This window comes from Varanus komodoensis, unplaced genomic scaffold (genome assembly GCF_004798865.1).
Source record: "Varanus komodoensis strain SLA01 unplaced genomic scaffold, ASM479886v1 scaffold8, whole genome shotgun sequence".
NCBI lineage: Eukaryota > Metazoa > Chordata > Lepidosauria > Squamata > Varanidae > Varanus > Varanus komodoensis.
The window spans coordinates 1,990,450-2,003,013 of NW_025336481.1; the positions used below are offsets into that span (position 1 = coordinate 1,990,450).

The 12,564-nt window shown below is 56.4% G+C and overlaps 1 protein-coding gene across 1 annotated transcript in view; it reads right to left on the reverse strand.

Moving 5' to 3' along the window:
• The window catches only part of PSMF1 (proteasome inhibitor subunit 1), a 7,805-nt gene extending 7,603 nt beyond the window's left edge, over positions 1 to 202 (reverse strand). Inside the window, exon 1 of the mRNA XM_044455623.1 lies at positions 47 to 202. Coding sequence (XP_044311558.1) covers positions 47 to 175 — 129 coding nt within the window. The 5' untranslated portion in view covers positions 176 to 202. The remainder of the gene's footprint in view (positions 1 to 46) is intronic.
• Between the last annotated feature and the right edge of the window lie 12,362 nt (positions 203 to 12,564).

Below are 12,564 nucleotides of genomic sequence, written 5' to 3' on the forward strand. Positions count from 1 at the left end.
CCGGGCGGCCTGCAGGAGCCCGGCCCGGCGCCGCGCCGCGGCTCACCTGGTCGCCGGCGCCCAGGCAGCGGTAGCCGCGCGTGATCAGCGTCCAGTGCAGGTAGCAGACGAGCGCGTCCTGCGGGCACGAGAGATCCGCGGCCACCGAGTGGAAGAGCAGCTCCAGCCCCGCCATGGCGCCGCCGCCTGCAGAGCGCACGGGAGCGGCGCAGGTCAGGCGCGGCGAAAGCGAAAGCGGGCCGGCGGGCGCTCCTCCCCGCGCAGCCGCGGCGGGCCTGCGGGGCGGGCGCCGGGCTGCGTCCCGCCCTCCGCGGGCAGCGCTCCTCACCCCCGGCGGCCCCGCGAGGTAGGCTGCGGGGCGGCCCGAGCTGCTGGGCTCCATGCCAGCGTTGCGGCGCCTGCACCGCCCGGAAGCCGTGCAGGGAGCGCTTCGGCCTGAGCAGAGCAAGTGAAGAAATGCACCGCCGCGCTGCTCGCCTGCCCGCCCGCCCGGGACTCGCGGGGCGCGTGGGCCTTTCTCTGTCCAAACGCGCCCCGTTCGCACCCTTGATCCTGTTGTGCTGGGTGCGACTGTGCCAGTCTGTCTCGGGAGATGGAGGAGTCTTGTGTTTCTGCCCTCGGATTGTGTCTTAAACCTCACACTAAACTCTAAGTGTGAGTGTAATGTCTCCCTGCCTTTCCTTTGAAGGGAGGCATTTCAGAATACCTTGAAAATATTTTCAAAATATTTCAGAATATGGCCAGCTTGGTAGACTTCCAGAGGACGCGGGGGTTAATTCAATACGGGGGGAGGAAATTCCGGACACCTTGCAGATGCCACGACCTGCCCTGATCTTGGGCGCGTCAGGAGGCTCCAAGCCGGGAAACCTTTGGGTGCTCCTTGGCGTCACGTGCAACCTTATTTTGAGCTAAAATCTCCGGCTTGCTAGGTTTTGTCTTAGATCCTCATGGCGACACGCGGGGCAGTTTTATTTACGCTGTAAGCAAGCCCTGCAGAGTGCAGAGAGGTCTGTAGGTCTAGCAACGCAGGGCAATGGAGGGCTTTCCAGTGTTTTTGAGCCTACTGTTCCCATGAGCCTTTCCTGCGCTTGCAAGGGGTGATGGGAGTTGTAGGCCTGGATTTGCCGGTGAGGAAGCCCTGTTGAACTTAAGGCGCTTGCTTCCACCTTTGGGAACAATGAGCTCATTTTCACAGTGGGGTGTCTCATGCGAAGGAACCCTGGGCGAGTTTACTGAGACATAAATACCCCCGTGTTGAATGAGACCTTTTCTTGTTATTGCATCAAAGCTGCCTTTCTTTTCTTGCAAGTGGCTTACAAGGTTCTCTGCGTTATCCTCACAACAGCCCTGCAAAGTAGGCCAGGCAGAAGATCCATGACTGGCCCAATGCCACCCAGTGGGTTTCCTACTCCTTGGTTCTTCCGAGCGCCACCCCAGCACTGTGCCACGCATCTGGGGTTGTGCAACAACTTCCATAATCCCCTAGCCAGCTTTTGGGAATGTAGTCCAACTTAGAGGGCTGTTGCAACCGGTGTGTTTAGGACTGCAGCCTAAAAGAACATGGGGAGGAAGAGGCGGCGGCAGCGGTGGCCTGGTGGCCTTCCCTGGGAGGAACGTCCCAGTGCCTGGGAGTCACCTGCGCAGCCCCTCTGGCAGCAGGGAAGGTGGGAGAGCGGCGCCCGAGAAGGCAGCCTTAAAGGCCAGGCTCGCTCAGTTGGGGAATTAATGATTTTCCTGGCCTGGGTGGAGGGAAGGGAGGAGCAGCCGAGGTGGAAGGGGCTGGACGGCCCCCAGGTCCTCGTCCTGCTCCGCTCCCGCACGTGGGCACCCCTCCGGCTGCCGCGTGCGCCCCTCCGACTTCGCACGGGTGGCTGGCGTGCGAGCTCGGTGGAGCCGCGGGCAGAGGGAGGCCCGGCCTTTCTGTCTCGGGAAGTCCTTTCTTCAGGCCGGTCTTCTCCCAGCGTGCCTTTTGCCAGAGCTGCGGCTCGGGGGGGGGGGCACGAGAAGCCACGGCCTCCCGCATGCCCCGGCCCATGGCCCTGGCTCCCCCCTCGTCAGGCGGAGGGCTGCCACCCCACGTGGAGCCTGGGCCGGCAGAGAGCTGGCCTGCAGCCTGGAGGGCCGTTGCTGCCCGCCCGTGTGGAGAACACTGGCCTGGATGGGAAGGCTGCAGCCGCCGCCGCCATACTGACCGTGTGCCTTCCGTGGCCGCTCTGCCATGGCCACGGAGCCCCGTGCTCGCCACTGCAGGGGGGAGCAGCGAGGCCGCCACCGGGCGCTCCCCGGGCTTCCCCCTGCCAGGCGGCTGTTTCCCGTTGCCGAGCGACCCCCCCCCCCCAGCGTTCCAGGTTCCGTGGTCGGGGTTTTGGCTGTGTTCTGCCAACGGTGGAGACGGGAGAGCTGGAGACTTGGGAAAGTCGGGCCCCCTTTCAGGGGACAGGCGTTGCTCGTTCGGTAGCACCTGGCCAGGTGTAAGGTTTTGGTGCTTGTGTATAAAGCCCACAGCTTGCCCAGTCACTTAGGCTGCCGGGTGGCTTGTCCTGAGCGGCTCCACGTGGACCATGGCCTTGGCTGGAGCTCCCCCAGAGAGGAGTCTTCCGTGTCGCAGGCCCATTTCTGGAACTCCACTTCAGGAGGTTGGACCTGGGCTGGTGGTTCCACACGGCTCCATTTCTGGTGGGTCTGCATGGCCAGATCAGGGTCTACCCGGAGAAGAGCGGAAACAGCCCTCTCCGGAAACAGGAGAGAATGAAAGAACTGGGCCCGGTTTAGCCTGGAGAAGAGAAGACTGAGTGGGGTGGAAAGACAGCACTTCCGAAATACTTGAGAGGCTGCCGCAAAGAAGAGGGCCTGGATCGCTGCCCAACCATCCCAGCGTGCAGAGGCGGAATAATGGGATCATGCTGCACGGAGGCAGATTCTCGCGGGACATGAGACAACATTCTTGCGTGTTAGCGTGGTGCAGCCGTGGAACCAAAGGTCTTGGGAGCTGGTGGGCTCTCCCATGCCGGAGGCGTTCAAGGGGCAGCCGGACAGCCACCTGTCAGGGATGCTTGGACTGCACTGAGCGGGGCGTCGGACTCAGGGGCTCCCCGGCCCCCTCCAGCTCCTCTGCTCTTTGATGCTGAGAGCCTTCTGTGCGCTGCTCCGTTTCCGTGACCCGCCTGCCTTGGCTGGACCAGAGCTTGCAAGGTTGTGTTGTTTCCGGCACCTCCTGAAACATCTTTATTTAGAAGGCCTCCCCGGACTAAACAACCGCGGTTTTAATTGATTGTGTTTTAATGTATTGTTAGATCCCTTTCATCTGTTTTATCATAGTGTATTATTTAATTCTAGAAGACAGGGTAAAGGGCTGAGGCGGGGAAGACGTGATGCAGGTGCTCAAAGTCATGCATGGTATGGAGAAAGTGGAGGGGGGGGGCGTTTCCCTTCCTCTCCCGTAACACTTGAACCCAGAGGGGCCCACCCTGCGGAGCTGATGGGGAGATCCAGGGCTGAATTCGCTTCCACCCGGTGGAGTGATGGGCCCCAATCAGGGTGGCTTTAAAAGGGTGAAAGGGAAAGGTTTCCCCGACGCGCGTGCCAGTCGTGTCCGACTCTGGGCCTGGGGCTCGCCTCCGTTTGCTTCCGTGGTCGTGTGGCCGGCATGACTTAATGCCGAGGTGCACGGAACACTGTTACCTTTCCCACCAAAATGGTACCTGATTATCTACTGGTATCTGCGTGTTTTCGAATCGCTAGGTTGGCAGAAGCCGGGTCAAAGCTGCAGGGTGGCGTGGACGCGAACTGCCGGCCTTCTGATCGACAGCCCGGAGGCTCAACGGTTTAACCTGCTGCGCCACCCACTTTAAAAGGAGGCTGGGCAAATTCGTGGTGGAGGGGGCTACCCATGGCTACTCGGCCCGATGGCCTTAGGCTACCTCCAGGATCCGAGGCCATGTGTCCGCATGCACCAGTGGTTGGGGAGCATGGGTGGGGACTCGGGTCCTGCTTGTGGTTTCCTTCCTGCAGCGGGTCAGCCCCTGTAGGAATAGGGACTGGCCCAGAGGGACCCGTGGTCGAATCCAGCAGGGCTCTTATACTCTCGGTGTGGGGATGGCCCTCTGGCACTGGGACCACAGCTTGGTGGGAGGGCTTTGTATGCACAGGCCGTGTTTTTTAAGATCACTGGTGCTGCCGGTCAATACGGGTCAGCCGTATTCAGAGACTCGCTGAATCCATTTGGCTCTGTGGACAGCGAAATCGTGCGCTCTGATGCAGGCCACCTTCCCGTGCTCCTAAAATGTTTCATTTGTACATGACTGACTGAAGCTGGTTATTGGAATATGCAGAGGCTGGAGCTCTTGCAAGCAACCGCAGCAACTTTAAGTTACCCGGATAAAACCCTGCTAGGTTTGGGGCCGGAACCCTTGTCCCCCAACCACAACAGGGTCAGTTCGCTTACTGAGGCCTTCCCCCAAATTACCTCCTGCAAGGAGGGCTGGGTTAGTGGCTGCAAGACGGAGGGCCTTCTGTGTGGTGGCCCCCAGTTTTGGAATGCTCTCTCCAGTGAGGCTCACCTGGCATCCACTTTGCTAGCCTTCATTGCCAGACGAGGATGCCCCTTAAGCTGAGGCATTTCACAGCTCCATGTACCACTCGGGGTGGGTATTCCCAGTTCTTTTGAGAAGAATGAGCTGGATGAATCTGCCTCTGCTGCTTAGGTTGTGAAAATTGGGTTTAAAAACCGAGAGCCCATATGGTGTCGTGGTTAAGAGCACCAGACTGGGACTTAGACTGGGTTCTAGTCCCTGCTCAGCCATGGAGCCAACCAGGTGCCTTTGGGCCAGTCACAGACTCTCAGCCCACCTGCCTCACAGGGTTGTTGTGGGGATGAGTTTGACAGCAGCAGGAGGAGAACGATGTAAGTCACTTTGAGTTCTTTGTAAGAAAAAAGTGGAATATAAATCTAATAATAAATAAAAGACTGAATTTTAACTGTTGCTTAAATTCCATGTTGTATTGTAATGTATTTGACCAACTGTAGATGCTCAGATGGCAGCAACTGGGTGCTGCAGAAACGAAATAAGAGCAATAGTTGCAACAGGGGGTCCCGTGCATCCGCTTTGCATCTTCTGGCCATCGCCGCCACCATCTTCCCCATCGCTGCAACTGAAGGCTCACATTGTCTGCAGAACGTCCACCAGAGGGCGCTCCGTCCTTTCTAAATGCCGCTTTTGGAGTCCGTCCCCCCCCCCCCCTTTGGTTAGTTTTTACCACCAGAATATTTTCTGTTCTGCCTTCTGTTGAGGACCAAACCAATGAGAAAGTTGTGTTATGTGAGGAGCGAGGATTCAGTGGAGGCAACCCTGGCTTTTCAAACCCAACAAGTTCAGAAGGGCTGAACATACTTAACCGGCACAGTCATTGTTCCATAGTCCAGCACATCTGAAGGCTGCCAAGCCTGGGGAGGCAGAATTAATTGCTAGTATATGCTAGAAAATAGTTTTCAAGACCAATGGATGGTGCAAAGCTTGCATATGCTAATGTATAGCTATGTTTGCAAATTTAGAAAAAAACCCCCTAATATTTCTCAGTTGGCAAAGCCAGTCATTTAATTTTGCATTGTAATATTTCAGATAAATAAATTCCTCAATTTGCACCGTGCAAATAAATCTGCACCATGACCCGGAAAATCCCAAACCCACGGAAAGGGTTTTTTCTCCCCGCAGATGGGAATCGGAATGCTAACCCGTTCGTCCCTGGCTGTCGTCCCCCTTGAGCGTTTCCTTCTGCTTGGCAGTGCAGCCAAGGGAAGAGCTTACCGTTAGCACTGGTGTGTATTCAGGGCTCTGTGGAATAGATCCAGGGCCAGCGAAGGGCATTCAGGGTGCCGGGAAGGCAGCCAGCTGTGCCCCTGCCCAAACCTAGGTCAGGCAAGCCTGTTTGGAGCGGGACAAGGCAGCAAAATGCCCAGCCCTGCCCACTGCCGCTTGGGCCGGTTGAGGAGCAGAAGGAGAGCCCGGGGCTGGCCTGGGCGCACTCGTGTCCTGCGTTCCGTTCACACAACCGCCAACCAGCTGCCCTTGGAAAAGACACAGGGCCACTGCCACGGGTGCAAGGGGCAACCGGTTGGTGGCTGCTGGGAGGACTCCCCTGGGGACCTCACGGGCACGCCGGGGTTCCATGGGAGCAGAGTGGGGCAGGGCCGGGCCGGGCCAGGAAACTTTGCACAGAGAGCAGTATTGTAACTGCCACAAGCCTAACGGGTGCAGTGGGGGGGAGGGGAGTGTAAGACTTGGCATGTAAATGACGTGATTTCTAGTGCATTCAGCGCTGTCCTGTTTCATCAGGTTGCAATTCTCGCTTACAGCGCAACGTTGTGCTGTTTTCGGTGCTTGGCTGTATTACGCCGTGCCTGGTGCTGACCCCGGATTCTTCCGCAGCTCAGATGCCTGCGCGTCCTTTGCTCACATCTCCCCGAAAGCCCCCAACTCTTTGCAGGGTTCCTTCCCTCTCCACGGATGAAACTGTTGCTGGTCATGCTGGGAGGCTTCACTGGAGAGCCACACGCCAAGGCTTTCGCCTGCCTCTTGCTCGGATTCCTGCAAGAGATGTCGTGTCTGCGGTGCCAGGTGCCATGGGGAAGTGGCTTTCCCAGGGCCCCAGGGCCTTGTAGGCCCAAAGCGATGCAGTGCCGCAACGGGTCCCCTTCGTTTGTGCACTCGGCGGAGGCACCGGAGCAGCTCCTTTGCTCTGGCTCCTTTCGTTTGGCCGCACAGGCTGTCGATGCTGCATCGTTTCCTTCTCAGCAAGAGGTTCATGGCTTCGGGTCCGGGACCTGCCGACTTGGGTGTGACGTCATGCTGAGAGAAATGCGGCAGGAGCAAGGGATCCACGTGCTGAAACGCGGTTTGATTAAGTCCAGATTTCTGGCCCCGAGTGCCATGAGAATGTGGCCAAAGCAAAACCAGCTCCGCCATCCAGTGTGAAACCATCTGGAATGGAACGCAAAGGGGCATCTTTACCATCGAGTTCAGCATTTCAGTCTCGCTCTGGCTTCCTCCCGAAATAAAGCTGCTTCTCTCCCATAACTGCTGGGAGCTACTCAGCCAGGACGACACTCAAGGCTGCCTCTGGGATCACTTCTGACTCTTGAAGCAGCAGCAGCGTTTAGCTTCAGACAGCTACTAGTCCTCATGAGAATATGCCACTTCTGGGATCAGTTGTGAGTACGTACACCAGCTGCAGGAGAACATGGCTGGAAGGTGCAGAACACGGACCTGGCTCACAGGTTGCCTTGACAGCTGGCCAGCTGTGGTGGTCACAGGATGCTGAACTTGGCAGACCCTGGATTTGGCCCCATGGGGCTTTCTTCACCTTTGCTCCTTTTAAGTGGTGACCTGGCTGGTTGATTTCTCCCCTCTCCTATAACACGAAGGCCAGGTGCTGGCCCTTAAAGCCGCCAGGCAGGAAATCCAGGGCAGCTGCAAGGAAGGCCTTCTTACAGTTAAACTGCGAGGTTCATTCCGCAAGAAGTAGGGATGCCCCCAGCTTAAAAGGGCATTGGGCAAATTCCTGGGGGAGGTGGCTCCGGCTGGCTACTAGCCCTGTGGCCTGTGTGCTGCCTCTTGGGGCAGGAGGGTGCGGCTGCTCCCGTGCCCCACTTGCGGGCTCTCGTGGGCAGGGGGTGATTCTTCCCTCGATCCAGCAGAGGCCTTCTTGGGACTCGGAAAAGCTCTGCTCGGCTGCTCCAGCTCTCATAATCCCTCAAGCATCACCATGGCTCATCACCCGATTCTTCCAAGCATCAGTGGTGGGAAGCTCAAAATTCAGGACACAGCGGAATCTATTTATTTATTTAATTATTTAAAACATTTCTGTGCTGCCCCCATCGCAACAAAGCCTCGGGGCGGCTCACAACTATCTTGGAGGCAGGTTGATTTATAGCAGAAGACCTTAAAGACACAGAAACAGAGCGAGTCAGAAGGTCTGACCCCCGGCTCCAGCCGGCTCCTTTCATGACATGCCCGCCATGTGCACGTCCAGCCTGTCCTTGAACACCCGCACCGATGGGGTCTCAACCTCCTCCCATGGAAGCCCATTTCATACCCTGGGGTTCTAACCGTCAGGAAGTGCTTCCTGGCATCCCAATTGAACCTGGGCTCCCTGAGCTTTGCTCCGTTGGAGCACATCCTGCCTTCCTCTACAGGGGAGCACAGGCCTCTACCCACCTCCGTGTGACACCCCCTCACGTACCTGTGTGTCGCCAACGGATCCCCTCGGGGTCTCCTCCTCTCCAGGCTGAAGAGACCCGGCTCCCTTGGTCTCGCCTCATCCCTTTGCAGCGCCAGACACGATTACTCCTTGGTAGGCCTTGTCCTTCGAGGAACGTCTGGGCTGAAGGCCACGCCGGTGCTCGGCTTCTGCTTTGGCAGGAGAGGCAGGGAGAGGCACGGGCAGGCCTAGCAAGATGGAAGGAGGGTCTTGTGATTTCTGGCCGGCTACCAAGAAAGACCCTTGCGGGACTCCAAGAACTTGCCGTTCATTCAGGGGACCGACACAGCTCCGAGGCCACCCCTGCCTGATGCAGAGTCGGGGGCGTGCTGGCGCTGAGGCCTGGGTGACCCCCTTCTCGGGAGGCTCCCCATCGCTGTGCAAAGCACCAAAAATACAGAAGGAAGGGAGAAACGGGCTGTGTAAGAGCGTCTCTGATGCGAAGCAGAGCCCTGGAACAGATAATGGGTTCTTTTCTGCGTATGATGCTTTTTCGATTGGGCGCCTCTCCTTGCTGGCTCAGCGGTCGAGATCCCGAAGGCCCCCTGGGATGGGAACCGCCTGCTTGCCTGTCATGAAATGCGTACGGATCCCCACTTCCCACCCAACCCCATGGGACGGCTGGAATGAGACCCCTGGAAGAAGACGGGCCTCGTAGGCAGAAAAAGCAATGCCAACTTTCCAATGGAAACAGTGCTAGGCGATCGGAAGAACCCAACAGCTCGTGTTGATTTCTTTAAATGTATAGCCCACCCGGTCCCTGGGGCTCAGGCCGGGTAATGTCAGGGTGAAAGGAGAGTGAGCAAACCGTACTGCAAACAGCCAAGAATTCGGCAAACAGTCAGGAATGGATCCTTGCCAGGATTCAGGATGGACTGTGGCTTGACGGGATTCCCCCGCATGTAATGACGATTAGGTGTTTTGCTGTCTCGCGAGCAGCTGGGCCTTGGTCCTGAACGCGCGACGGAGACCCCGAATGGTGGGGCAGAAGGAAGGCCTGGCGGAATTGAACCGAAGGTCCATCCAGGCAGCCAGCTACCGATGGGAACGGGGATGGTGGATATGGTAATGGGGATGGTAATGACCTATAAAGCCCTAAACGGCTTGGGTCCTGGTTACCTGAAGGAGCACTTATGTCCATATATGCCCAGCCGCCCCCTGAGATCAGCGGGAGAGGCCCTTCTCCGGGAACCCTCCGTGAAGGAAATTAGGAGGGTGGGTACCCAGAGGAGGGCTTTCTCTGCGGTGGCGCCCAATCTATGGAATGCGCTCTCCAGAGAGGTCCGCCTGGCGCAGTCGTAATTTGCTTTTCGGCGCCAGGCCAAGACCTTTTTATTTAAGCGGCATTTTAACTGTTAGTATTATTTGATCTTATCTGGCCAGGGCGGCTTATTTTATATTGGATTTTTTTGGATTTTTAATGTTTATATTTATTGTAATTTATATTATAATTACTTTTATTTATTGTTGTAAGCCGCCCCGAGGCTTCGGCGAATGGGGCGGCATAAAAATGTTTTAATAAATAAATAAATATGACAGCAAAGCCCCTCCCGTTCTCCCCACTGGTCAGATGGCTCAAGCGCAATTTTGCATCCGTTCTCCTTGTTCTAGCACCAAGCTTGTCCCATCCTGATTCTGCTTGTCTTTGGGCTGCCTGCTGCTTTAAAAAAAACTGCCTAGAAATGTGAACATGCTTTGTGTATATATTTTAAAATAATCCATATTTTTGCACAACAGGTTCTGTATGGTTTTGCAAATGGTGCTCCCACCCTTGAATTAAATATTTTTGTGTGCCTTTTTAGAGGGTATCCGTGGTTGAAGTGGACGTTTCGATAGGTTTCGTTTTGAAGCTTACTGTGTTGCAAACTTTGGAAATGTATTTGCATTTGGACAGCTGACTGTATTCTGGTTTCTGTTGGGATTTTAGAGCAGAATTTTTTGCAAATTCACAGTTTATGGCAGCAGAGTAATGAATTAAGTCACAAGCCAATGCGCATCTAGTCACAAAACCTCCCAGCGTTTCCAGTTGTGGGGCCTTCTGTCTAAAACATACATCAGATCATAGCTTTCTGCATCCTGTGAAGTACACTCCTTTGTCCTGAATTCTGCTATGCCAGAAATGCCTTCCACATTTTTTTGGACTATTATTCTTTAATTGGATGGAAATGAAATGGGTTAAAAAGACAAAAACAAAGGAGAAGAACCTTGTAGTGGGATCCTAGTGGGTGGGGTGCCAAGCTCTCCAGCTGGCCTTCACCGTTCGGTGGCCCGGGGGGGCGTGTGAGCTTTTCTTCCATTGCGCAATGAAATGACAGTCACCAATAGGACCAGGCACAGACAAACGGAAGCCCCTTTCAGCTGTGGAGGTCACTTCTGTGTGATGTGATGTCAGTCGGGGTGGCTTTAAAACGGGATTGGGCAAATTCATGGAGGAGGCGGTGATGGGCGGCTAGAGGGTACCTCCAGGAGCAGGGGCCGTTGCTGGGGAGCATGGGTGAGAAAGCCGAAGGAGCCAGCGTTTGTCCGCAGACAGTTTCCGTGGTCATGGGGCCGGCATGGCTAAACACCGAGGTGCACGGAACGCTGTTGCCTTCCCACCGAGGGGGTACCTATTTATCTACTCGCATTCGCATGCTTTCGAACTGCTAGGTCGGCAGGAGCTGGGACGGAGCAACGGGGGCTCACCCCGTCACGTGGATTCGAACTGCCGACCTTTCGATCAACCAGCCCAGTGGCTCAGCAGTTTAACCCTCTGTGCCACCCGCATCCCGTGGAGTCCGTACAAAACTCTAAAGTTGCGAGTGGCTTCTCATAGATGCCCGGCTGCTTCCTGTGCAGAAAAATGCAAGTGTTCAAGGGAAGAAGGCTGTTTGTAGTCAGCGCCCTGTGTCATGTCAAGAACCGTCAGGAGAGCGTCCGGTGTGTCAGCATGATCCATCGGGAGGGGAGGGGTGAATGGAAGAAAGACCCGAGGGAGCGTCAACAGAAGGAAGACCTCACTGGAAGTGATGCGAGTGTGTCGGGAATCTAAAATCGATGCAGTGGCAGCCGCTGCAAGAAGCACGGCAGATCTGACTGACATTCTGAAATACTGAGGTGAACGTGATGCTAACGTAGATCAGAAATGGATATTTTAAGTGGATGTGGAGCACTTCTCATGCATGGATCCAGCCCCCTCTCCAGGCTCTTCCGACTTGCTTCATTTTATCCACAGCATCACTAGTAGCCTAGACTCAGAGTGAAGCCGGGCAAAATATTGCAAGGCAGCAATAAGAACAGTCATTTCCATAGAAGAGCTCTGCTCGCATTGATGTCTCCGGTTGTGTTTGGACTGCACAAGAAGGACGGTGAGGCAGCGGCTTGATGAGGTGGGATGTGCTGACCAGGAATGGCGGACCCTCCGGCAGTCCGAGCCCAGCAACATGCGACGGAGTGAGTGCCGTCATCTGCCTCTCGCTTCTGCCCACCCAGCAGTTCGAAAGCATGGAATACTGCGAGTAGATACACGGGGACCTTGGTGGGAAGAGCTGGCTGCGGGAGGAGCGTGGGCACCAGTGCCGGCCCTGCTCGGGCGTGAGGCGAGGCGCGACCGGGGGAAGGACCCCAGATGCGTGCAACCCGCACGCCAGCTGGGGCGCCTGTGTGTGGAGCCCGTTCGCCCCCCGAGCTGCACGCTGGAGACGTGTGCGGACGGGAACAGGACGAGCTGACGATCGCAGACGGGCGAGCGCCTACTCTGGAGATCACATCGATCAGTCCTGGAGGAGATCAACCCTGCCTGCTCACTGGAAGGACAGGTGCTGAAGCTGAAGCTCAGGTACTTTGGCCACCTGACGAGAAGGACGGACTCCCTGGAGAAGCGCCTGGTGCTGGGGACGCCTGGAGGCACAGGAGAAGGGGACGGCGGGGGATGAGGCGGCTGGACAGTGCCATCGAAGCCACGGACGCGAACTTGAGCAGGCTCGGGGAAGCAGTGGGGGATGGGGGACTCGGCGTACTCTGGCCCATGAGGTCCAGAGGGCCAGACGTGACCTAGCGACTGAACAGCAGCAACGAACACCCACTCTGCATTAGCACGGTGGACTCCTGGCTAATGGTTTCACCATCGTATGCTAAATTAAAAAAATAAGTTTAGATTGCATGCCTCAGCTATCGACGGTATAAAACCGGAGCGTGCGTGAGCATGTGTGTGTTCCTTACACTAGGCAGGATCGCTCCTAAGGGAGGCAGGGTAGCCGGTGGACTTGTCCGGGTCCTGCACTGTTTTCACAGGAGCTGCCGGGGCTCTGGACTCCCCGATGAGCTGTG